At 43.1% G+C, this 24,301-nt stretch overlaps 1 protein-coding gene across 2 annotated transcripts; it reads left to right on the top strand.

The window, feature by feature from the left end:
• epc1b (enhancer of polycomb 1b) lies at positions 1–23,942 on the top strand. Of its 2 annotated transcripts, XM_086129309.1 has the most exons (15): positions 1–310; positions 1,254–1,358; positions 14,717–14,876; positions 16,346–16,491; positions 16,580–16,786; positions 16,867–17,015; positions 17,718–17,853; positions 17,939–18,097; positions 18,204–18,293; positions 18,375–18,523; positions 19,183–19,574; positions 20,732–20,859; positions 20,934–21,072; positions 21,696–22,068; positions 22,906–23,942. In XM_086129309.1, the coding sequence occupies exons 3-15, from the start codon at positions 14,777–14,779 to the stop codon at positions 22,979–22,981; spliced, it is 2,244 nt and encodes a 747-aa protein (XP_085985435.1). In that variant the 5' UTR covers positions 1–310; positions 1,254–1,358; positions 14,717–14,776; the 3' UTR covers positions 22,982–23,942. The 2 variants fall into 2 exon arrangements, with proteins under 2 accessions (XP_085985435.1, XP_085985434.1); XM_086129308.1 differs by lacking the exons at positions 1–310; positions 1,254–1,358 and adding an exon at positions 3,792–4,298.
• The last annotated feature ends 359 nt before the right edge of the window (positions 23,943–24,301 follow it).

The raw sequence follows: 24,301 nt of genomic DNA, 5'->3' as shown, positions 1-24,301 counted from the left end.
AGCAAAGTTGTTAACCCCCAACAGCAGCACTTTTTGGTGGCCACCTCTACTTTCAACCTGCTTCAACATCGACACGGAAATTGACACTTTCACATGACAAAACTGCTTTTTATTTAAGCGAAGAGACCGCACCGAAAGGTTTTTCACCCCACCATGACAGCAACGAAGAAAAGGAAGGAGAAGCTTGGTTGTAGCCTTCATGTTATTGGGGCTAGTCGTAGCTACGTCGTTTTTCCTCTCGTTTTTTTTCACTCGCGTAATCGCCACCATTTGGATCATTAAAAGTCACCGTTTGGAAACTTCGCGTCCTGTAAGTATTCTCTCGTCACGTTTTTTCTGGAAAAAAGAGGTGCACCCTCGTCTCGAAAGAGTATTTTTGCTGATGATTTCATTTAATCTCAATCGAATAATGAGCTGCTCAGTCTTGGTATGACCCCCCCCCCCCCCCCCCACACACACACCATCTCCACAAAAAGTTACGTTAATATGATCACATTTAGAAGGGAAAATGTCGATTTCAGGGTGTCGACGACATGTAGTAGACTTTTTTTTCCTTCACATGACTGACAAAAACAGAAGGTCGCAAACGTCATCTTATGTGTTTTGGTTGTTCGGTGTTCGATTGTTAAACATTTAAATAAAAATGAAAAAGTCGACTCTGGCTCCTCGCTCTCAGTTTTCACCTCGTCTCACTCAGATTTAGGTCGCTTTCAACATATTTTTGCGAAGCCTTCCCCTCTGGTTGGTCGCTGAAAACATTGTTGGTTGGCAGTTTTTTTTTTCTTAAAGGGGCGTGTAGCTCAACAGCGCCAGGCAGTTTGGGGAACTGCACGGCCCTAATCCCCTCCCTATATGGACTTTTAAAGGGGACATATTTTTCTCAATTTTAAAATAGTTCCTTGTTCCAAGTTCCTTGATAACATGCGTTGGAAAAAAAAACATCCAAGGATCATGAATGATAGACATACTTTTCCTCAAGTTTCTTGCTGTGATGCAATTGGATCATTTTAGGGGTGGGACTTTCCCTTATCCAGTACACCTACCGAAATTGACCACTTTTCAATAATTTACATGGGAAGAATAGTTTTTCCCCACATTTTGTTACATAAATGTTGTGCGTTAGCCGTGGCCTTCGCTACAATAGTTATACTGGCTATTGGTAACTATTTACAGGAGCATTTACAAAAATCTGTGTTTACAAAACATACTGATGAAGATTTGATGGTCTCATGAAATCGTTGGTGTTCTCTTAGGTGCTCACCATGGCTGTATTGGATTTATTGTATTTAATGGATTTTACGAAAAAAGTGGATTTCCCTTGGCAAGATCCGGGATAAACTTTGACTTCACAATGGCTGGTAAGGTGAATTTTAAGACTATTTTTATATTGTGTTGACTCCTTTTGAAAATATCTTCTAAACTGTTTGTAATTCTGTATTTTTGGTTTCTATTGTCAAAATTGAGAATTGAATGAAATTTTCGACTTGACGTCAGGTGCTTTTATGCCTTAGTTCACTAGATGGCGACATTGGAAAGGGCCTCATCCACTTTTGAAATGTTAGATTATTGAGCGGATTCAATCAATTTATCGTCATTTAGGCGAACATTTTATTACTCGTCTCAGATATGTCTGTAAATATGACGCAAGGGATGACTCATCTTAATTTATACCATTATTTAGTCATCGTTCAAATATGACTGAACAGGATCAAGGTTGTGAATGACCTTTCAGTTGAAAACACGATTCCTTTTTAAAAAATTTAATATCAATAAAAGCTAATACAATTATTTTGATTTAATTATGCAGGTACATATTTTCCCCCTGGGGAAACTCAGTTGGCCTTCTAATATCCCATATTGTATTTTTTTTTTAATTTGCAGTTTTTTGAAACCACTTACTACAATCGGGTCATGATGGTATATATACGATAACTCTGTGTATTCTTGTTCTGTGATGTAACTTGGCATGTCTGTATTTGACCTGTTCTATACCCTGTATTTTTACATTCAAATGTGTCATCCGTGTTTCATGACAGGCAATGTTATTAAAATTAATATTTTGTGAGAATATTCATAATATTGCTGTGGGTAAATGCTGTTTTAAAGTACAAGTGTGAAGTAATTTTAGAAAATACCAAATCAAATATTTTTATGTCACAAGTAATGTAAGTAAATAAAATACATTAAATTAAACATGAAAAAATAATTTGTATTTTGTAAATTTGACATGGGAATTGTTTTCCCAAAGTGAGATTCTAATGAGCGTCAAACCTGGAAGTATGACATCACTTTTAGGATACTAGTAGCAGGGTTCACAATGGAAAATGTACATAGCCAGCAAGAAATCGATGTTTCACACTTGTCTGAGGGGATCCAGGTGTTTGAAGAGTTGGAGGAAGAGGAGGTTGTTGGCAAGATGAATGTTGGACCAAACATGTATGAGCCAGATGCTCAGGATGCGGAAAATTTTGCGCCCGAACTACTGGACATGGATTGCTGATGAGACCATTGAGATTAGAAGAATGGTAGGCTAAATAGGCTGTGATTATTAGCCTAATGTTATTGTTTTGACCACCCAAACAACTGTTTGACTGAATGTACACACTGCATAGCCACACAGTGCCGAGGCATTTTGCCGAATAACTAACAATGGCAAAGAGCCATCCGTTAACAGGATAATAAAAAATGCAGTACAATAGATAACTGGCAACTCGGCATTCTGTCAATGACGTCACTCTCAAAAACGTCACATTGTCGAACAAAAGCATTTTCGTTATCAAGCTCGTTGCTGTGGGTCTAACTTGGAACCTGGGTAGGTGGCAGGACGGAAGCATGCTTAAAATAGTTTTAGCCCCGTGCATTACTCAAAAGATGGTTGCCCAAGTTTACTTCACACTTGACCTTTAAAGTTGTAAAAATGTAAAAAAACAAATTCTCACCAATACAAATTCTGACATGAAGTTTTGTCATAAAAAAATTGACAAGTTAGGAAATATGGAAATCGAGCGTTCCCCAAGAATTAAAGCACAGTTTTACATTTGAACTCTTTAGTAACATATGTCAATATGAATTTGGATAAAACTATTTTTCATACTAAATGTGCAGTATGTGAGTAAAGATGTGAGAAAAAATGTAAAATATGAATGAGAGTTATGTTTGTAATTTGCAAAATATATTTAAAAAAATAATTCACTCATTTCTTCAGTTTGGGTGTTATTGTGGCATATATTTGTGATCATGTCACGCTTACATTTGTATTTGTGGGATTTTTTTTTTGTGTGACACCGATAAAATTTGTCAAATATATTTATGTTGCATATATTTCAGTAAAAAACACACTTGGATTTTTGCAAATTGCGTTCAAATTACATGTGTATATTTGCTCAACTTTTTATACCTTTAAATTAAGTATGTGATCAGTTGTTACATTCATATTAACAAGAGTGTTTATGTTGTAGTCCTCCCTTTCAAATGTCGGTCTTGTCGTTTTAACCTTTTAATCAACTTTTTTTTGTGCGGGGACTAGTCTTTCCCCCCATTTATTCTTCGAATCGCTTATCCTCAACTCCACACAAATACAGGACATACACTTCCACACAGAGATATAACTATAAAATCCAATTTTTTTCATCCACTTCCACGCGCTATTTCCCGTGACCGCAACGCGCACGCGCTCGGAACCGCGTGGGAATGGTCGCGGGGCTGGATGGGCGGGTTTGTTGGGGGGGGGTAGTGGGGGGAGGATGGAGGGAGTGGTGGTGGGAAGGCTAAGGAGGCTAGTGAGGGGGAAGGAGGGGAGGAGGGCTCGACCGATCTGAGCAAAAACACGCCAAAACACTTTTAAATGTCCGCCATGTTGCCCATGGCGCACTGAGCCGCCAACGCGGAGGGGAATCGGAGCGCCGGGAAAACGCAGGCCGACACTCAGCGACCGACATCCGGGCCTCCACCCCCACCACATCACACGGCGGCTCCGGGCTGGCGACGCCCTACCTTAGCGCTTGACAAGCTTACAAAAAAAAAAAAAAAAACGTCAGAGTTGGCCGCCCCAGAATCATCCATGAAAGCTTCACTCGTCACCGCGGTGAATCTTAGAAGCTCGGAGAGACATTATTTGTGAGAGGGGGGACCTGGAAAGCATCAAAATGAGTAAATTGTCGTTTCGGGCGCGGGCGCTGGACGCCACCAAGCCGCTGCCCGTCTTCCGTTGTGAGGATTTACCCGACCTGCACGAGTATGCGTCCATTAACAGGGCCGTGCCACAAATGCCGACGGGCATGGAGAAGGAGGAGGAATCGGTATGCTTTCTTTTATTCCACCATGTCATTTTAAAAATGTGCTTTTTGCTCGTTTTTCCACCATCACAGTCGCCTTCCTTTATGTTCTGCGCAAGCCCTCACAAAATGGCCGCCCGTTTTTTTCCTGACTGAAACACGACGATTTTGAGCCCAAAACTGCGTTTTTCCGTGCTTGAGTTACGTTTTGGGCAACCTGGGGACGCGCTCCGTTCATTTTGGATACATTTATCGGCTTTTCGGTGGAAATTTGAGCGTGAAGCCGTTTTCCAAGTACAAAGGGATCATGTGACTTCGGCGCGGCGGACATTTTGTCTCGGGGCCTTGTGTTGGCGTAGTGGTGAGGGGAGAGCGGCAGGGGGCGCCCGAGGGGAATGTCAACACTGCACGCACGCCTCGCTTGGGACAACTGGATGCCAGCTCGCTAGCTTCGGCACTTTGGTTTGCAACATGTTCGCATTGGCCATGTGTGTTTTGGTCTTTTTATTCTCCGCGAGATTAACCTAAACGTTTGGAGACTTGAATACAAGAGTCGACACAGTTTTTGTTTCAGATGTTGGCTTTTTGTTGACACTGATACCCAAGTAGTGATCCACTGTTGTGGTTGTAGTATGTGAACTGTGACTCAATTCTAATAGTTTGCACGCAAATTCTTTAGTAATATGAGGGAAGTCACGGTTTTATACTCAGGTCTGTGGACCAGACTTTATTAGAAGTACCAAGAACTAAACTGAGGCTCAGAGGGGATCGAGCCTTTTCTGTTGCTGGTCCCTCTCTCTGGAATGACCTCCCACTGAACATTCGGCAAGCCTCCTCGCTGCCCATCTTCAAAACCCTCCTCAAAACTCACTTGTATTCTTTGGCATTCGACTCAGCATGACTTAGATTTGTTCTTGGTTTTACTGTTTGGTGCTTTCTACCGCCTTTATTACCGATTTGTCTTACTGTTTATTGTGCATGTTAAATTGCTCCATGTACAGCACTTTGTATGCAGCGATGGCTGTTTGAAAGTGCTCTATAAATACTGTTGTTGTTGTTATACTTATGTTTGGGTCCGTTGTTACTCGTACCGGGAATGTTATATTGTTATTTTTAGTCGTCTGTTTGGGTCACTCTGTAGCAGTATGAGAGGTGTCATAATTTACTAGGTGTACTTAGCTCACACTAGTAATATAGGGCAATCATTTATTGTGATATGTATTCAAGTCACAGGTTTTCAGCAATATGAATGATGTCATGGGTTACGGAGATGTGTATGTGGGTCAGTTTTTATCTATTTTCTAATCTGCTTATCCTCACGAACGAGGGTCGCAGGCGTGCTAGAACCTATCCCAGCTCTCTTCGGGCAGTAGGTGGGGTGCACCCTGAACTGGTTGCCAGCCGGTCGCAAGGCACAGACACAGATGAACAACCATTCTCTCTCACAATCACACCCAGGGATGATTGAGAGTGCTTTATTAGCCTGACATGCATGTTTTTGTAATGTGGGAGGAGTACCCGGAGAAAACCAACGCAAGCATGGGGAGACCATGCAAACTCGACACAGCAAGGCCGGAGCCGGGGAATTGAACCCTGTACTTCGGCACTGCGGGGCCGACGTGCTAACCAGTCGATCACTGTGCCGCTTCCATTTTTGTCTGGATCTGGTATTTCTTAGTGTTATCTATAACCTGAACCAGACTGTTTGGTACTTGTCCTGGGAGTTTCATTGTAAGACTTTTCAAAAAGTCTTGGATTATAATACTGGCTATTGATTGGAACTGCCACACTGTTAATGATTGGGGATTTAGTTTGCACTGCTGTCCACGTGCAGAGCATTATGCTGTAAGCAATTTTTAATATCTTGGTTGCATTATTTATCAATATGAGGTATGTTGGAGTTCATGGTGGTGTGTTGTGGTCTCCCTTGGCAATAAGTGATACCATAGATTAAAATTATATGCATTTTGGGGGGGAAATAAACGGGGTCAGGATTTATAGTGTGTATTGTATGGTTGTTTTTTTTTAAATGCCAGATAGTTTTTGTATGGGTATTAGAATGATATGGAGGGCGGGGAGTATAATTTACAGTGATGTGAATTTTTAATTTAGCTTTAGCCTAATGAAAGGGACATTCAAACAATGTCCCTTTTTTGTAAAGGTAGCCATAGTTCACAGTGATAAGTATTTGGGTGATTATTTAGCAGTAGTTTGTTGATTTGTATTTTGGTTATGTTCCTTAGTAAAATTAGGGAAATATATTGTCACATGTAAAATACTTTAAATGCAATACTTTTGCAACATGGGGATATCATAATTTACAGGAGCATATTTAGTCACATTATTTTTGCAGACACAAGTGTACTCATCGTTTAGTAACGTGTTTTGGTTACTTTTTAGCAATACGAGTGAATTAATGATGATGTTTATGTCCATATATCCACATTGCTGTTGCTTTCTTGTGATTGTTTTTGGCGGGAAGCTGTCAAAGACGTTTGATAAACATGCTGAGTCACTTTCAGTGTATTTTTAGTGTTTTCAATGCCCCAAAACCAGTTTGATCTAGTATTTATGGCGTCACTGCATGCATCCCAGTGGGAGTCTTATTTTCATCCAATTTTACACTTGTGTAACAAAGTGGGCTTTTGATTTTCTGCCTTCGCACCCTCTGAAGGATGCTGGATGTGCAGGTGACTCATGAGTGTCAGGCCAATGTGCAGGTCCAATTACAACTACTCCTGCTCACTTCATTTTTCTTTTTTTTTTTACTTTCTTTCTTTTTGATTGACTGTCTGCCTGCTTGGTGTCAGAGGTTCAGTGTGTCAAATGGCACAGCAGGTCTGTAGACCGGAGGGCGGGCACGTGGCGCCCAGGAGGCGGTGAAGGGGTAGTCAAAGCGAGCTTGGTGGGAATGGGGTCGGTGGGTTGCCACTGTCACTTGCTCAGCTGGAACTCTGTTACATAATCAAATATGGTAAAAGCTGGGCCAAAACGCAAATGTTTGCCCTCAGTGTGAGGCTCACAGAGCAGGCTTTGAGATTTTTTTTCTTGGGGGTCATTAGCAACCCCACAAGTGATCATGGATAGACACAACCTCGGTACACTTTCTACTGCTTTGTGAAATTAACATAAATACATACAGTAGGTAGCATATTGACACAGACTGGCCACTGTTTAGCTAATTAACGTTACACTCATTTGCTGAGACCCATTAAGAGGCCAGGCGCAACCTTTTAATGGCACACACATTCAAAGTCAGGCAGTGTAGAATGAAGGATTGGCCATCTCAACTAGACAGCAGTAATACTTGCACTTAATGCACACATTTGGTTGTTTAATCATCCATCCATCCATCTACCCATTTTCGGAACCGCTTAATCCTCACAAGGGTTGCGGGCGTGCCAGAGCAAATCCCAACTGTCTTCTGGAGGTAGGGCGTGTACACCCTGAACTGGTTGCCAGCCAATTGCAGGGCACATATTGACGAACAACCATTCACACTCACAATCATACCTCGAGACAAACTTTTTTATTTGAGGGCCGCATTCAGAAAACTGTGGTAGGATGAAAAGGCCATTTTAAAATTCGTCAACATTTTGAAACATGCTCATTAGTCAAGAAAGCAGTTATGTATTGTTTCTATAGTCTAGTTAATTGCATTCGTTTTCTGTTAAAGGTGTTCATGAAAATAGTTTATTTTTCCATGTTTTTGGGGTGGCCAACAGCTTTCTCACAGAATAGATCCAGCTCTACATTCGGAACCAATAAAAGAAACAACTGTAGTAAGGTTTTCAGTTACTTGAGGATCACCATTGTGATGTCTTCATAAATCAGCCGTTGAGCTCAAAGTGGAGGAAACTATTTTTGCCCCTAAAATGTGGTTATCTTTATTCACCGCAGTGTTTTGAAGATAACTTGTTATTCTTTTTATCATTGCTGTTTTATTTGTATTTTTGAATATAGCAACAAGTTCTAGAGTACACTCTCCGTTCTCACTCTGCCCACCTTCAACTTTTTAACTCGCGTTGTGGCTCATATCAAGTGTAATATTTTGTATTATCCATTTTGTCATGTCGCTGGATGCTGAAAATAGATGGTGGGCCGCAAATGATCCCCGGGCCATAGTTTGGACACCATTTGTTTTAGGGCGATCAATTAACTTTCCATGCATTTTCTTGGAATGTGGAAGGAAACCGGAGTACCAGGAGAAAACCCACACAGGCAAGGCGAACACAGCAAGGCCGGGAACCAGGATTTCCATCCTTGGCCTGTGCACTGTGAGAGGCGGACATACTAACCCGTTTGTTTGATTAATTGATGGGATGTGTGACAGAACAATTAATTGTATCAATGTTTGATAGCTGCAGACCTGGTCTGCAGCAACTTGGTGTGATTTTATGATGTGCCGTATTGGTCTTGAGGAAAAACGGTGGGACGAGTATCGTACGAACTATCTATTCTCCATAAAGAACTTGGGGTCATGAATTTGTTTGAGACCACGTTTGCTAATCAGCTACTAGCTTTGCAGTTAGCAAACATAGCTTGGGTTGAAATGTGACCTATATTTTCCATTATTTCCCCTTTTGTTAGTCATTTTAAAAATACTGTCCACTATATTCGTGATTGTGTGAGCCACGTCCGGTCTTTCGTCATAAGTAGAAGGGCACTGTTTTGCCAAAGAACCGATTTAAGGAAGATGTAGAACACGTACCCCTATTCTGACATGCCAGACTTTCATTGTCGTGAAGCGTCCCGGACTACCAATCATTGACTATGTCACGCTACAGAGGCTATGACACGTCAAGACAATCCAAAATCGGCTACGAGTCTCTGTTAGCCTGCAACACGCTTGTCGGTTCAACATCAGCTACATTCGTGTAGTCTGACATCGGCATTAGTCTGCGCGTGAGCATCTTGACATAGATTTGTGGTTCACATCACATTCCGATAATTGAAAAATGAAAACCATCCCGAAGATCTTCACTGGGCTGCGAATGTCAATCTGCAGCCGGGTCTTCGAGCTTTTGCAAATTTAGCCACAGGCTTTGGCTGACTACTGCTGCCTGCCTGCCTGCTAAACATCTTACGGTCTTGCTCCTGAATCGGTAAACACAGCTTCGGTGGGGGTGAATACGCTACACTTGTTACTTTTTCCTAATAGTTGGCAATATTTGGGTTTGGAAAGGGTTATTTGCTGCTTGTAAATGTAGCCACCAATGTCATGAAGGGATGCACCGATGCCAGACCCAGTATCATGTCTTGTAATTAAGACGGGTTGCTGTTTGTTCATGCAGCTGGCATGTTTACACTAACAGGTTCAGGTACACTTTGCAAGTGAAAATGAAATGTTTGGGGGGGGGGGGGGGGTTCTGAGTAGTGTTGGTTGATAAGTGAGGTTAACATCTGTATTGGAAGCCTTAAAATGTCAATCATTGGTTCGGGCTTCTCTCTCGGTGACTTTTTATTTATTTATTTTTCCGAGGCCGTCAATAGTTTTGGCCATGAGAGACCGTGGTTCGCAAAAAAACAGAAGTCGCCTCATCGCAACACATACTCTTGCGATGACAATTCAAAGAACTCCTTCCTGTCTCTGTCTATGATCCACCCATCATTATTCTTTTTTGTCTCTCTGCTTCTCTCAAAGTGCCTTAAGGACATACTGCTGCTGTGGTTTACGGCCCAATTTTCAACTCGTCAAAATGACGGACGGCCTTAAATTTTCCCCGTCCACTCTTAAAAAAAATCCGTCAATGATAGAAAATTGTCGGTTAATGTAACCTCTTCAGAAACAGAAATATAAAAGATGTAAATGTTTATAGTCTTGTTTAACTTCGATTTAGTTCTAAAAAGACAGGCTTTGTTATCAGAAATCACCACTCCTCCTCCTGAGTCCTCACAAATAAAATATGAAATGTCGGGTTTTCTTCGGGCTCGGGCCTGCAAATCAAGCTAAGTGATCGGGCTTGGGCTGGGTCGGGCTTAAATACCCTCGGGTCGGGCTCTATTTTTTTTAGGACCGATCTTAGCTCTAACACGCACACACACACACAGACCTTGACTTAGCTGGAATGTGGCACATGTCACCATTGTGGAAAGTGGGTCTTTCACAGCTGACACTGTATTGGGCCAGTTGCTGGGGTTGGCACATGGATGACTGACAAGCTGTCATCTAAAGAAATTAGGCCATGTACACACACACTCAACATGGATATTGGGGGGAATACCGAAAAGGTCAAAACGGTTTTGAACTTAAATGCACTGTTTCACTCAACCACTCAGTAAAACCCTAATGGTCACTCACTTAAGCTTTGTCGATGTTTCAGTTACTGCCTCAGTTTGTATTAATCAGATTTTTTTTTCTCTGAGCGGATGAAATGGCTTTACAGTTCTGAAGTACAGTGCCACATGTCAAGTAAAAAGTATTTTCATTCGGGATGGGTACCAAGTCTCATATATTTGTGTGTGTGTGTTTAGAATCAGTTAATACGGGTGACTTGTAACTTAGTCAGGCTTCAAAGCCAGTGTCGCACAGGCTGGCATCTGAACGTTTCATCACTCGGCCTTACTAATCAATTGACACACAATCCAAGTGTTACACTAACATAAGAAGCTGGTTTAGTCTTGCTTTGATTGGTCATGCCAGGAGAGCGACACCGGAATGTCGTGTTTTTTTCTTTTCTTTTTTTTTGGGTGTCTGTAGCTTACTTTTTGCAGTGATGCAACAGTGAGTTTTCAACAGATGATAGAATAAAGTAACTCAAGCACGAATTTCTATCATTTAGCACACCACTGCTGACTGCAATGTCAGTGCTCCAAGTGATTGAAAATTATGGCGGAGAGTGAAATGCTCCGTGGTTACGTTTCTGAAAGGCTGATGTTGATGTGACGTACGTTGCCACAAATGAATCTTTTGTTAATGTGTGAGAGAAACATAAGGCAGCTTAACAAACATTAAGAAAATGTGCATATCACCTCACAGTAGTGCAATAGGAGCACTGGCCTTTTGTTGCTCTCCACCAATTTTCTCTATACAAAATAATTGTTCATTCATGTTTAAAATTAGAATAATGATTTGTTCCAGTTATTTATTTTTCTTAGCCATATGATCAATTTTAACCGGTAACGACAACTGATTTACTGCTGTATGGCTGACACCGATAACTTAAAAAGAAAAAACACCAACAATATATGTTGTTGCAATTTAAATGAATGAAACCTTTCGTTTCTGCCTCGCAATGTAGTGGGAGAGGAGGACGTTATATTAAAGTGGTCGGCAACAACGTACAGTCGCCTGTTTTTCTACTTTGTCACTTCACGCTGTGAGGCAATGAGCAATCTTAAGTTTTGATGCGTATAGTGCCTATTTATAAAGTTTGTCAGGTTTTTGTTTGATTTGTATTTAATATGTCAAACCAAAATCACAGCATTTTGTTCACCCTTTCCCACGTTTATTCATGCACCCCCTTGTGCGGCGTGTGTGCTCCTGAAGCAGCGGGAACTCCAGCAGACGAGCTTAAACCCCCACGTCCCCGAGGCTGTCCGTCACGCTAAGTGTGACTAGCCGCATCTGGGATCATGATGGATGCGTTCAGTTCTGCAAGGATATTTCGGGACGCCAGTGTGATTGTAAATTGCGACCGTTCGCTACCGCCCGAGCTCATTTGTACGCCAGCCAATAGCAAGACACCCTGCCAAGTAAACAAACACTCATGATTGGTTTGGCTGTGAGCTCTTTTTGCTCAAGGCTGTTTGATCGTGTCCATGTATGTGGTTGTGTGTGTGTGTGTGTATGCATGGTGCTTTGGGGATACCACGGTATGCTAGCCTATATGCATGGGGGGGGTGATAGTGAATTAGTTTCATACGTGGTTGGTATCGGCGCGCTGTGGGCTGTGACATTTTATAATTCTGTCACGTAGTGTTGGGCTGTCACAAAGTTAGCGTTTTTAGATTATTCCATCAACTACTCGTGTAATCCAAAAATGCAGACTCTCAACCTATTTAAGTTTAAAGTGAAAGATTTAGTTAGAATCCCATCCAGGAAGTGTGACGTGGCTGCTTTCTTTCTGTTTAATTGCTGCTTTGTCGACAAGAATAACTCAGAAGTGTGGCTATACAACACACAACTAGTTGGCTAAATGTCATATGCCTTGTACACTGTCAAATATTAGGTACTATGAGTGTAGAGCATCAGTAGTGTGTGCAAGACCGTCAATCTTGTAAGTTTCAGACCAATAACAAAATATTTTGTGACCCTGTGTGTCTCGTGTGCCTTTATTAGCGGGGGCACTACATAGGGGTGCGTCAAGTGGAGAAGAGGTGGGGCTCCTCCTCAGACAGTTGAAAAAAGTTTGAACATTGCTAGTAAGTCTAGTGACTTTCAGTTCTACAGCTGTAAGCAATAAATTCAGCAAATATGCCAACTTTCTCGCTCCCCATTTTATGCTCCTTTTTGGCTCAGTCGCGGCCACTTTCGGAAGCTGGCTATGTTGCATACCTCTCAGTTCCGCACACTGTGATGATATTGTCCCACATTGTTGTTACTTCACCAAGCTCTCCGTGTCTCTGGTTGTTCTGCTGCTGCGTGTTACGTAGTGAAGTACATTCTCAACACCAATGGACTACTATGCATGCCAGCTTGGCGTATTTCCTATCAAAAATGCGGAAGCGTATGAGACGTGACCAGGGTACCATCCGGGGAAAAAAATAACCTCATTCTTTAAAATGGTCTTAAATGGATTTTTGTAATCGGTATGTTCTATAGCTCGGAGCTGGTGCTTTTCAAGGTCTGAAGTTGTCACATTTTAAAGACAAAGTAATCGCTCTTTCAGCCAACCTTGTGGTGCGCTGAACAAAAGAGCACCACAAGGATGAAAAAAAAAAGCTGAACAAAATGTTCAGCTTTTTATTTCAAAATGTTTACCGGTGGTCGCGCAGCTTGCGTTTCGTCTGTCTGCAGCGTGAAGGTGTATGCGCTGTGCACTCTTTCTGAACTGAGTAGAACACAGTGAGGTTATATGAGAACGAGTAACTGTCTTTGCCGCTAATATACTGTATGTCATATCGCCCACTGGGTTTAAACAAGCGGCCTTTGATTTTAAGCAATCTTGTTGTACTTGCTGATAGTGATGGCACAAATCTCAAAATTTAGGTCAGAGCAGCGCTTTGGGAGCTACGTCTCACCAAATTTTAATAAGTTCAGCAAAAAGGGAGTGTGTCCGCCTTCCTTTGAATCCTGACATCTCAGGAACTGCTGGGTCAATTTTCAAAACAGGTATTGAAAGGAGAATTCGAGGAATCGGTCTGCTGTCGTCATTCAGAGTATTTGTGAATATTTTCGTAACTTTAAATTTTGACCTGTAATTTGACCTTAAAATTGACCTTGTGGATCATGTGACTTTAACATTTTTCATGAAATGTAATCTCTCACAATCTATAAAACAATCGTGTTTCAGACTTTTAAAAAAAAATTTAGCAGCAATTTTGATAAATTAAAATTTGGTGGGCCTTGGTTCCCAAACCACTGCTCCGATAGACCTAAAATTTCAGATTTATGGTTGTGCCATCACTATCAACAAGTACAGAAAATGTCATTGAAATCAATGTTTGTTTGTTTATTTATTTTTTGACAGGTGGTGGTGGTTTACAAGGGAATAGCCCTCATATGATTTCCAGAAGAAAAACATGACTTGACAAAGGTCAAATGCGAGCATGGCCGACCCCGGCTTTCATTTCATTCATACAATCTCACTCACTCATTCAGCTTGTCCTGGATCCACCCACACTTTCGACTACAACGGTAACCGCAGGACAAAATGTAAACAGTTTGCCTCCTAAAAAATGGGTGTGAGAGATGGCAGCAGGATGCCCAAGTGTCAACAAAACACATGCCTTCCTAGAGAGATATCATATTTGGCTATTAACATGTGGTATTAATAGACATGGCACATGTAGCTATATAAAGCTTTATTTTTATTATTATTTTAACAATCTTTTGCTCAATGTGCTTGCCGCTGGGACTGCCAGTTAATGGTTGCACATCTTGGCCAAACGAGGGAACCGGTCCACCTTCTGGCCCCATCACAGTTGCCGAGTCGAAATGATATATTATGGATGATAATCAAGGACCTCTTCATGTGGGATGAACAGGCTGAAAAGGTGTGCAAAATGCTGTGCAGGCTTAGCTTTTTTTGTCTATAACTGGTTCTACCAAACTTACCAAAGCTTCAAATAATAAAACAAGGTTTTGGATTTTAAGCCAAGGACTTCATCTGTATGCTGCAAACATGCTTTTGTCATTTGTGCGTCTACATACTGAACTTTAATGAGTGTTAGTTGGTGTGACCTTAATTTGTCACTGAAGCAGGCAGTGTCGACCAGTGTAAGAACAGAACTGGAAGTGATGTGAAGTTGCTAACACGAGTCCCCTGGTGTTCATGTAGGAACATCACCTCCAACGGGCCATCTCAGCACAGCAGGTCTACGGCGAGAAGCGGGACAATATGGTCATCCCAGTTCCGGAGGCGGAGAGCAACATCACCTACTATGAATCGCTGTACCCCGGAGATTACAAGATGCCAAAGCAGCTCATTCACCTACAGCGTAAGTCGTGTCTGATTGGAGGTGGGGGCAGAGGGGGCGGGAATTGGTAGCATTTAATGTAACTGGATCCTATTGGCGGCTTTTCACCTCAACGGGTATGAGAGAAGGTACATCTGATGGAGATGGTAAATGAAATAATGAGCTTGAAGGAGTTACTCGCAGAATTGCATTAGCCGGTCTGTTTGTTTTGTGTCATGTTGTAAGAGCTGTCACGTGTTAGTCAAAGTGAAAGTGCTGATTCTGCGGTGACATCAGTGTGTGAGTTTCATGGGTGACACGCTTCTCTGCTGGCTAGCCTTATTGTTTAAAAAAAAAAAAAAAAAGAAAGTCACACTTGTCCTACCTTCTCTCGGTGGCTCTCAATTTGAAATGTAATTCAGATCATGCCGAGCTGTTAGCAATCTGCTTGGCAATGTCAACTATTGGAGTAGTATTTACTTCTTGTACTTAACTCATTCACTCCCAAAGACGTTTTAAGACGTCTTTTCAGACTTGGTATAGAATTGGCTGGTACTGAACGAGTTAACACGTCATCATTTTAAATCCACCCGCTTTGTGTTATACCAGCCTCATCCTAGCCAGCGCGAAATTGTCCAGAGAGTTCGTGTCACCAGTCAGGTGTTCATGTTTGCAAACGGTAAAGACTACACGCCATAAAAGGCTGTGATTCGTTATGATTTGATCAGAAAACTCTGATTCAATGTTCATTTTTTTTAACGGCCAGTTCACGTCTCATGTATTTCCCGAAAAATAAGCGCTTTGCCCTAAATAGTATATGAACAAGAATCAAATACTGCTCTGTCTACACCATACAGTGCCCACCGTATTTTACAAAGCCCGACATTCGTTGCATTGTGGCCAACGGGAGAATGTGGGTCGGTTATTGTCGGTGAGGTAGAGTAGTGATAAATAGTGCTTGCGGCAAACATCCTGAGTGCTGATTTAGCATACAAAGTGCTGTCCAAGAGGTAAAAATCAATCACACAATAACAAACAGTGAAAACAGAAGATTAAAATTAGCACTCATCATAGCTGCACTTAAGCCGTCACCGTTCGTATTTTGACAAGTACAGACAAGGGATGTGGTCAATGCCTGAATTGGGTTCACACCCTAAGAGAAAAATGCCCCCCTATACTCCGCTGACCAAAAAAACAAAACATCAGGGCATCAAAAGCATCTGTTTCACCCCGGGCATATTCCATAACTCCTACGGCATTGCCATTAATCATCTCTACGCCTCACCAATGGCACTAAAGCAAGAAAAATGTGCATAAATCAGCCACGTAGTTAAAATGTAGTACCACACATTCCCACGGTTATTTTACTCTTAAATGTGAGGTTGAAAGGGTGCGTAAGGTCGCAGTATGCCGTGATCTCCCACGGCATACTGCGACCCCATTGGAGTGACCGTTTTAGTCCGTATATCTGTATGTTGATGATTCTTTTTTCTGCTTTCCTCCTCATTCAGCTTTTAGCCTGGACACAGAGCAGCCGGACTACGACCTGGACTCGGATGACGACATCTTTGTCGCCAAATTGAAAAAAAAGATGGAGATCAGCCTGCTGCAATTTGAGGAGATGATTGACCGGCTGGAGAAAGGCAGCGGGCAGCAGGTTTGTCGACTTGAAAACGTCTGAAATTGTACTCCCTCCAGTGGATAAGTGGCTAAGTCGGGGTGGGTCAACTGCGTTTGCCCTTAAGCTGGTGAGTCTCCCCGAGGCCAAGCTGCTGCTCAAGGAGGACGATGAGCTCATCAAGGAGGTGTTTGACTACTGGAGCCGCAAGAGGAAAAACAGCAAGGCGCACTCGCTTATCAACATCATCAAGCAGGAGAAGCGCGACGGCTCCAGCACCAGCGACCCCTACGTGGCCTTCAGGAGGCGCACAGAGAAGATGCAGACCAGGAAGGTGGGTCATCTCACCCAGCGTCCTTTAAAAGATTTTTAATTTCGATACTCATTGAGCATTGCTCAACATTCTGATGACAGAACCGCAAGAACGACGAGGCGTCGTACGAGAAGATGCTGAAACTCCGCAGGGATCTGAGCCGGGCTGTCACCATTCTGGAGATGATCAAAAGGAGGGAGAAGAGCAAGCGAGAACTGCTGCACCTCACACTGGAGATTTTTGAGAAGAGGTCAGTAAACTAAACCTGATTGATCACATTCCATTGGCCAATGATGATAACGCCGTCTTTAAAAATGTTTTCAAAGCCTTAAATCTGCCATTGACCGTTCTACGGACACAGTTTGTTGTTGGGGGTTTTTGTGTGTGATTTGTGTGCGTGTGTTTTAACATAAGAATTAGATTGTCTTTTAAAAAGCCTCCTCCTGTTGGGGATCATAGGAGTCTTATTCTTGTCCATATTCAATTCATCATGCCTAGTTAGTTGAGGTTTCTGATCTGTTGTTTTCTATTGACCTAATGTGATAAGACGGTGTTGTAAAAAGTTGTAGTCATTCTCGGATTGGCTAAAACAAAGGCCTGAAAGCATGCGGAATTCTCAAATATGCCACACGTCTTAGAAATGGTTAGTTTGGCATAACAGATGTGAATCAAAATGTGTTAAAATTACTGTAGTCAAAGCATAGTCTGTTTCTTTTTATAAACAATTGAAGACCGAGTTGTCACATTTAGTCTTGCTGTCTTGTGAAAACCCCCATGTCCATTTTTGACGTTTAGGTGAATGGAATGTCCGCGTTTTGGAATGTGCGCACACATGCCTGTATTAAATCGACCTGGCAGCAACATAACAGAATTAAATGGCGACAGAATTGTGAAATTTATTTGTACACTATGTACTTGGATGCATATTATTTCATTGCTGTGGTTTCTTCAGGAATGTCATGTCAGACTACGGTGGTGAGGTCCTGGCTGAGGTCCTGGCAGAGCGGGCACTGGTGAGACCGCAAATCATCCCGCTGGTGCCACTCACCAACCAGTACCACATGGACCACAAGGACTACAAGTCCAAGGTGAGCGCATGGTCGCCAAAGTCTTTATTGGGGCTCTTGGTAGTAGTCTTGGGGATGAACCTGTACTTCTGCATTCCTCCTGAAGTCCGAGAAGACGGAAGTCCCTCGGCAGAAGAGGAAATACGAGAAGAAACAGAAAGCTCTTCCGCTGTCAATCAGTGCTGCGCACCACCAAGGTCCGGCAGTCTTCAACGCCAAGGACCTGAACCAGTATGACTTCCCTAGCTCAGATGAAGAGCCTCAGGTACTAAGTCGCCTATTGATGTTGTCTGGGGGCATCTAAAGGATGCTTGGAACCATAGAAGAGAAGAGCAGAAGTCACTCAGAACGTACTTTTTTGGCGCCCACAGCTTCACTCGGGCTCTTCAGAAGCAGAGGAGGAGAATGACCCGGACGGCGCCTACGCTTTTCGAAGGAAGGCAGGCTGCCAGTATTACGCTGTGAGTGTCATACAGATGCTCGTCCTTGTTGAGCTTTGTGAGATGAAAATTGTGTGTGTGCACGCACGCGCGCCTTTTCAGGCTCATCAGGATCGTGTCGGGGCGTGGCCTTGGTCCCCAGGCTGGGAGGGTGGCCTGGCACATTCCCGGTACTGCTACAGTCTCACCACGCTCACTGTACCGCGACGATGCCAGGGTCTGGCCCGCCGACGGCTGGGACGAGGGGGCAGGTAATGGGCACTGCACTCTCGATTAGATTGATGCTCTATTCATTCCACAAGGGAAACTTTAGTTTTGCCAGGACTAAGGGGTCCGGGACTCCAGAGTCTCAAGTAGTAGCATTCAATCCTTTAAGAGCATTGGGTCTCAACTGTTGTCACACGGGGATCAACATTTTCCTATTTTAGCTAAGTCGCGCCCCACCTAAATGAGACCGGTTAAGAAATAATACTTTAAAAATGTATTTTCCTAAAAAATGTATGTGCATTATATTTGAACTAGACATGCTCAAAGTGCCTTCAGAGTAGAGTGCCTTACTCAGAAAATGATGACTAACACAATTGGTCAAGCACTGATACTTGATAGTGGCATTCAGTTTTGCAACTACTAGGCGGCCTGCTTGAGTGAAATAAATCATCCATTCTGCAAAGTACAGTGTGGGAGTTGACTAATCGTGGTGTCATCTGTGTTTTCCCTAAACAATTTCCACATTGCTAACATTGCCTTCGGTGTTATCGTATCGGAGATTTTTTTTTTTTGACTAGCAGTACAGCTGTTCAGTACCGGTGGATCTTGAATATGAAACATAGTACAGATAAAAATTATAATTTAGAGGTCGGAAATCCACTGTGATCTTCAAGGTCATGATGATTGCGTCCTTTCCTTCCAGGGTCCTACTGGACCGAGCACACTCAGACTATGATAATGTTTTCCACGAACTGGACCCAAAGACGCTGGACTGTGCGACCAAGACGCTGGACTGCGCGCCGCCCCCGTCGGGCTCATGCTCGTCGGCCGCCAGCAAGTTTGCCAGTACCTCACCAATCAATACCTCAGACAGAAGCTCCTCCTCGCCACCCTCGGACCTCAGTCAGATCCTTTTGAGCATAAAGGCGTGCCGGTGGCGCCACTTCCGACCGCGGACGCTACCGCTGCACCAACTGGACAATGCCCACCCGTTGTTCCGCAGGCTAAGTCGCAGCATCAAGCGACCGCTCACCAATATCGGGCCTTACGCCCAACGCATCTTACGGCCTGGACCGCCGCCCCAGCCCCATGTTGGTAAGAAAAGATCAGAAAACCTTTTTGTCTCACAATGGAGAAATTCCCAATTTACAGCAGCAAAATTATGAAAGGGAGAAAGTAGAAGACAAAAAGTATATAAATAGAAGCATTTTAAAAATGAGTGAGTTGGGGGGAGTCCCAAGTTTTCAGGACAGCCTATTCAATGAGCCTGACAGCAGTCGGCAGGAACAAGCACCGGTATCTCTCCTTCGTGCAGCATGGGTGTATCGGTCTCTGGCTGAAGGAGCCTGACCAGTGCTGTCAGAGTGGCCTGGAGGGGGTGGGAGGGTCTGTCCGTCATAGCTGTTAGATTAGCTAGCATCCTCCTGTTGCCCACCTCCTCCAGAGTGTCCAGGGAGCAGCCCAGGACAGAGCTGGCCCGAAGTCTTGTGTGCACTTTTTGGGCAAAAATTAAATAAATATTTGAAATTTAAAGTTTAAATGATATAAACACACACATACACATCTATCTCTATCTATTGATCGATCTATCTATCTATTATCAATCTATGCACTGACCAGGGAATCTCTGGTACAGTCTGCACGGATGGCAGCAGCATGTATCCCATTACCAGTGCAGGATTAAATAACCGATAATTGATTTTAAAAAATGTGAAGTTGGGTATTAGTGTTTTTATATCACGTAAAACAGTATTTTTGTTTTTAAAGTGCCTCTGAAGTTTTGATTGTCACATTTGGCAACTACTTTTCATGACCGCAAGTGAATGATGTCACAGCCAACCAAAGACATACTTAAGTCTTCACAAAAGAAAAGTTGTAAGCGTAGGTGCAATTACGTTTAAGTGCGCAGTGCAGAAAATTTGGGCAATGTGCACGCCTTGGTTGCCAAAATGACATCATTGTGCTGCGTGGAACCGTGCAGACGGGGTGCGTAAAGCATAAACCAAGCTTAAGTCAAAGCAGTGATTTGAAGAAACATCTGCACAACCTTATTTTGTTTATATGAAGTTTGTTACTGCCTCAGTTGCTTTCACGACATACATTGAAATGCGTTGTTGATGTTGGCATTCACGCAGCCATCCCTATCGTGTTTGGGGGACCGCATGTTGCTGAAACTGGCTACAATGCGTTTAATGCTCTCGCTCCTACAGTAGTTTGTGTGTAACCAACATGTTTGTGTTTGCGCGTGGCAGCCCTGACAGCTGAGCAGTTCCAGCAACACCAGGACCAGTTGGTGCAGATGCAGAAGGAGCAGCTGGAGCAGCAGCAGCAACTTCAAGCCAACAGAGCCACCACTGCCCACAGCACAACTACAACACAGGTGATCACGATACCAAACTCTTAAACTCGCGCTATCTGCTGCTCGCCACAGCTCTAAACTCTTTCTCCCCTCAGGTCTCTGCCAACACATTGGACCAGGCCAGCGCTCAGTTTGCCGCCTCGGCACTCGTCACGACAGAGCAAATTCTGGCTCTGAAAACCAAGGAGGAGCTCGGCCTAGGTGGCGGCGTCAACGGCATCCTAACCCCCTCAGGTACGTCCTCTTGGCCAACACGCCTGGAAACACTGGACGCTTGGAAATTGAGGGTTACTCTTTTATAGTTAAGCCATGTTGCTCGGTGTGTGGTTCGCTCAATTGTGTCAAGGTACGTAACTGCAACAACTGTGGGTGCGTCACTTCTGACACCGGTGGTGGCTTCCGGGGGGTGTTCCTGGCTCATATTGAGGCAAAGGCGATACCATTATGGTCATTCCCTTGACTGGTTCATAACTGGCTTAAAAATGTTGTCTGTTTTAGATATATTTTATTTTTTGTATTTCTGTCTAAAAGCACTCACCACCTCACCTTGAATAATCACTTTTTACCAAAGTTTAAGATCACTTTTTACATACTCAATCACACGTAACGTGATATACCGTTTAGAAAATCCAAATTCGTCAACAAAGGCTGTAGTAAAGACAATTTGTTGCTTGTTTTAGGAGTGACCTCCGCCTTTGTGATAGGGCACATCATGAGCCGATTGTAGTTGAAAATAACCAAACTCAGGCTGTAGCTGTCACATGACAGTTTTTGTGCTGTCAGATGTTTCTTCACTACTCATTGTTGTTTTTAGCAGTAGCACAGATGTTGTCTTGATTCCTGCTGTTGCTTTTTAGGTGTCTACAAGGGCTTGCACCTCTCTAGCACAGCTTCCCCCTCTCTGGCTGCCCCGGCCCCTCCCGCCACTCTGTCTAGCGCCGCTTCCTTACATCCGGGCAGCGCAACCAACGCCGCACCCCTCTGCAACAGCAACAATGGGACCGCCCACCACGCTGGCCCCACAACCACTAATGCCACTCAGGTCCCGCTGGGCAACAGCAACAGCCTCCGCCTGGCCGTGCCCACCGGCAAACGGGTCCACGCCCCCCGAACGCTAAGCAGCGCCATGTCGGCGTCTGCCTTAAAGCTGGCACATGCCGCCGCCGCCAACTGTCAGAAGCCCAAGGTCCCCTCGTCCACCGCAGTGTCGCCGCTTGACATCGTGCCCAGGTAAGACAAACACGAAAAGGTAATTGTCACGAGAAAAATGCTATTCCTGACTAGACAAAAGACAGCACAAGCACTTTGAAGAGAATTGACAGATACAATCTCATTTAAAAGTTGCCGATTAAATTCGACACCTCTAGTTGAAAGACAAATAACTTCCTGGCTGCTAACATTACCAGGCAGCGTTTATCTTGCCTCTCCAGACAGACATCTTGATCTTTCTCGGCAAAGCGATCCTACCATATCAAGAGTGAAAGAAAGAGATGAGAACATGGTGACCTTGCTCACACTGAACTAGAATTTATTTTAGAATTAACAGAATAGACATACATACAGTTTTCAAGTGCAGTAAAAGTTTAGAACAATAGCCTAGGGCTTGGCAATGTGGTCCAAAAAGAAAATTGAAAGCAAAACTTGCCCAGAAGGTTAAAAATTACATCCTGTCACAAAACAGAATAGTCTTTAAACAAACATGATGAATATTCTGATTAGTGATGGTTTGTTTGGCTGCTACGTCACCCTTATTAGCGTACCGGAGCTAGAATGATAACTAGTGCCCTGCAAGCGCGACTTCAACTGACGCTCAATGCATTCAATGCCAGCGTTTTTTTTTTTTTTTTTTTTGTGCTTTGACTTTCGAAACCACAGAAAATTGTATTCTCCTGTGCATATCCATGAAGGAACGTAAAACGTAGTCACACATTAGACAAATGAATGTATGGGCACCATGTCATAGCAGACTTAAAGTGCCGTTGCGTGCCACCGGCATTCCCTTCTTGTCATGGCATCTTTGCACGGCAACATTGCTAACGTGAATGGTGCTGATGTTGCATTCCACAGGGAGAATCACGAGCAGGAAAAGGCGGCGCCACTGAGCAGTCTGTCTGAGAACACATTGGCCATGGAGGTGACGTAGCCCATCGCATACAGGACCCCACAGTTTTTTCTTTCTTTCTTTCTTGTTTTAAGGTGCTATGCATCGTCCATTAGGCTTGAAAATGAGCGGACTGACTGGACTTGACTGTGCGGTGTCCGCTTTGCGGAGCCACTCATCCACACGCACACACATATATGTATATTTGTATGTGTATATATGTGTGTGTGTATATATATAAATATAAAAAAACTCCACCGTATTTGTTACTGTTAATAAGAGATTGTCTGTAAATTGTTAATATAGCAATTATTAAATGTACAGTACTGAATATTTGTAGGCCCCGCCAACCCGCCCCTCTTGTATATAACATGACTTGAATACACAGTTGTTCATTTGTGATGTTTTGCACTCGACTTGTTGGAAAAAATATTAGAGGACAAACGCCGCTGCTGCGACCAGTCTCAACCCCACCCCCCACAGAGCCCTTGTCTATTTATTGTGCCACGTTTACGTCCAATCCTCCGTTGCGACCACTCTTTCTTCAACCAAACCCCCACCCGTCATTTCACACACCTTTTTTTCTACAATAAATATTTTTGTACCTCATTTTTTTCTTAGCTTGATTTGTGATTTGACTCCGCCAAAAGAAACACATTGTTTAGTTTTTGTTTTTGTGCTGGGACATGGCAGAAAAGGACCAATCATTCCACTTCAAACAAAAACCACCAACAACAAAAATAAGCTAATTTGGACATTTAAAGGCATTGTGGTCATTGATGTGCTGATCTCTTCTGTGAAGAGTTGGGTACCTAAGCTTCTCAGCCCCCCCCCCCCTTTTTTGTGTACGTATGGCAGTGAGCACCCCCTAGTGTGTGTGTGTGCTGGTGTGGACACGCCAGCAATCATGCGGCTAAGATGAATGGAAGTACTCCTCAACAAAAGTGTCAGAAGTACTCCTCAACAAAAGTGTCAGTCAATGAAATAAACATCCAGGGCATTATCACGCCTCTGCTCTCCATTTTTTTGTTTTGTCTACATCTTTCTTTGTCTTGAGCGCCCCCGCCTCTGCAATATGCACAAGAGACCATGAATAAAATGTATCATCTTTTTTTTTTTTTTTTTTTTAATAGAATGAACTTGACTTATGATCCTTACAGAAAATATGAAGCTAAAGGAAAGGTTAATGTATTTTTAAAAAACGACAAATTTGCTGCTACCAATAGTTTATTTTTTTCAGCTTGTGTGACCTGCATGTGTGTGTGTCTCTCTCTCACACACACACACTTAGGTGCACTGCGGCTTTTCTCCAGCACAACAAACGTTCAAATCTCAAATGTACGGCCAAAAAAAGGAACAGTC

Source organism: Hippocampus guttulatus, chromosome 14 (assembly GCF_054856545.1).
Source record: "Hippocampus guttulatus isolate MCC_2025c chromosome 14, RoL_Hgut_1.0, whole genome shotgun sequence".
NCBI lineage: Eukaryota > Metazoa > Chordata > Actinopteri > Syngnathiformes > Syngnathidae > Hippocampus > Hippocampus guttulatus.
This window is presented reverse-complemented; position numbering and strand designations above follow the sequence as displayed.

Excerpts from the sequence above, each read along its gene's own strand:
- epc1b (XM_086129308.1), top strand. The coding sequence starts at position 4,146 with ATGAGTAAATTGTCGTTTCGGGCGCGGGCGCTGGACGCCACCAAGCCG. Across the intron at positions 4,299-14,716 it reads TGGAGAAGGAGGAGGAATCG|GAACATCACCTCCAACGGGC; the intron begins GTATGCTTTCTT and ends GTGTTCATGTAG. Across the intron at positions 20,860-20,933 it reads ACAGCACAACTACAACACAG|GTCTCTGCCAACACATTGGA; the intron begins GTGATCACGATA and ends TTCTCCCCTCAG.